Source organism: Geospiza fortis, unplaced genomic scaffold (genome assembly GCF_000277835.1).
Source record: "Geospiza fortis unplaced genomic scaffold, GeoFor_1.0 scaffold109, whole genome shotgun sequence".
NCBI classification, from domain to species: Eukaryota; Metazoa; Chordata; class Aves; order Passeriformes; family Thraupidae; genus Geospiza; species Geospiza fortis.
The window spans coordinates 166,627-168,779 of NW_005054694.1; the positions used below are offsets into that span (position 1 = coordinate 166,627).

General features: G+C 46.3%; 1 protein-coding gene across 1 annotated transcript in view; it reads left to right on the plus strand.

Annotated features, from left to right (window-relative positions):
- Positions 1-1,823: 1,823 nt before the first annotated feature.
- TGFA (transforming growth factor alpha) overlaps positions 1,824-2,153 on the plus strand; it is a gene marked incomplete at its 5' end in the record, with an annotated part of 5,298 nt that continues 4,968 nt past the window's right edge. The window contains one exon of the mRNA XM_031065170.1: positions 1,824-1,881. Within this exon, the coding sequence (XP_030921030.1) occupies positions 1,824-1,881 (58 nt within the window). The remainder of the gene's footprint in view (positions 1,882-2,153) is intronic.

A 2,153-nucleotide genomic window follows, 5' to 3' on the forward strand; every position in this document is an offset into this window, starting at 1 on the left:
GGGATGAACACCCACTGATCCCACCCTGATGCCAGGGGGATGGATGCCCACCCATCCCACCAGGATGAGCCATTCCCCAAAATCCCAGGAGCGGAGATGCGTTTCCCAAAAACCCCAGAACGGACAAAGCCCCGAGCCGGGAAAAACGGGAAAAGTTGGGATCAGACCGGATTGGTGATGGAATTTCCATGGGAGGAGAATCCCTGAGGTCTGCGAGGAAACCGGGGAAGCTGTGGAGGATCCCTGAAGCTCCGGTGGATCCCTGAAGCTCCAGTGGAGGATCCTTGATCCGTGGTGGGTCCCTGAAGCTCCGGTGAATCTCCAAAGCCGTGGAGGATTCCTGAAGCCCTGGATGGATCCCTGAATTTGTTGTGGACCCCCAAATTTGTGGTGTGTTCCTAAAGCTGCAGTGGATCCCTGTGGCCGTGGAGGATCCCCAAAGCCATGGGTGGATCCCTGAATTTGTGGTGGATCCCTGAATCTTTGGAGGATCCCAAAAGCCATGGGTGGATCCCTGAATTTGTGGTGGATCCCCAAAACTACAGTGGATCCCTGAAGCCATGGAGGATCCCCAAAGTCCTGGTGGATCCCTGAAGCTCCAGTGGGTTCCTGAAGCTCTGGTGGATCCCTGAATTTGTGGTGGATCCCTTTTTTTTTTTTTTTCCCCTTTAAAAATCTTGAAGAATTTTCCTTAAAAAAAAATCTCCAAGGGGTCATTCCTGCCATGACCCCATCATTCCACCACCGCTGGGAGTTCCTGGGTTTTCCTTCAAAATCTTGGAAATTTTTCCTTAAAAATCTTTTCCCTTAAAAATTTTGGAGATCTTTTCCTTTAAAAATCTTTTTCCCTTAAAAATCTCGAAGAGTTTTCCTTAAAAATCTCGAAGAGTTTTCCTTAAAAATCTCCAAGGGGTCATTCCTGCCATGACCCCATCATTCTACCCCCAGAGGGAATTCCTGCGTTTTCCTCCAAAATCTTGGAGATTTTTCCTTAAATTTTTTTTTTCCTTCAAAATCTTCTAGATCTTTCCTTTAAAATCTTTTTCCTTTAAAATCCTGGAGGTTTTTCCTTAAAAATCTCCAAGGGAGTCACTCGAGGGGGTCATTCCTGCCAGGGCCCCTTAATTCCACCCCCATTGGGAATTCCTGCATTTTCCTCCAAAACCTTGGAGATTTTTCCTTCAAAACCTTGGAGATTTCTCCTTAAAAACCTTGGCGATTTCTCCTTCAAAACCTTGGAGATTTCTCCTTAAAAACCTTGGCGATTTCTCCTTCAAAACCTTGGAGATTTCTCCTTAAAAACCTTGGAGATTTCTCCTTAAAAACCTTGGAGATTTCTCCTTAAAAACCTTGGAGATTTCTCCTTAAAAACCTTGGAGATTTCTCCTTAAAAACCTTGGAGATTTCTCCTTAAAAACCTTGGCGATTTCTCCTTCAAAACCTTGGAGATTTCTCCTTAAAAACCTTGGCGATTTCTCCTTCAAAACCTTGGAGATTTCTCCTTAAAAACCTTGGAGATTTCTCCTTAAAAACCATGGAGATTTCTCCTTAAAAACCTTGGCGATTTCTCCTTCAAAACCTTGGAGATTTCTCCTTAAAAACCTTGGAGATTTCTCCTTAAAAACCTTGACGATTTCTCCTTCAAAACCTTTGAGATTTTCCCTTAAAAATCCTGAGATTTTGCCCTTAAAATTTTCCTTAAAATTCCTGCGTTTTCCTTCAAAATCTCGGGGCGGTTTTGCCGACCCTAAATCCCCCTCTTTGGGGGTTTTTTTATGGGGTTTTTTTTGGGGTCTGGGCGTGGCTGACCCCATTGTCCCTCCCCAGGTGTCCTGCTGGCCGCGTGCCACGCGCTGGACAACAGCACGGCCGGCCGGAGCGGTGAGTGCCCAGCGGGAATTCGGGGAATTTTGGGGGATTTTGGGGTTTTTTGGGGTTTTTTGGTGTCCCACCCTTCCTCTTTACGGGGTTACAGGGACCTGGGTGGGATCCTGGCTCTGATCTCTGAGGGGGAAACCTGGAATGGTTTCCTGCCCCAAATAAAGGGTTCTGGCCCCAAAAACACAAAGGGTTTATGGTTCCAAAAAAAGGGTTTCTGGCCCCAAAAAGAAGAGCTTCCAGCCCCCAAAAGGAAAGGTTTTGGCCCCAAAAGA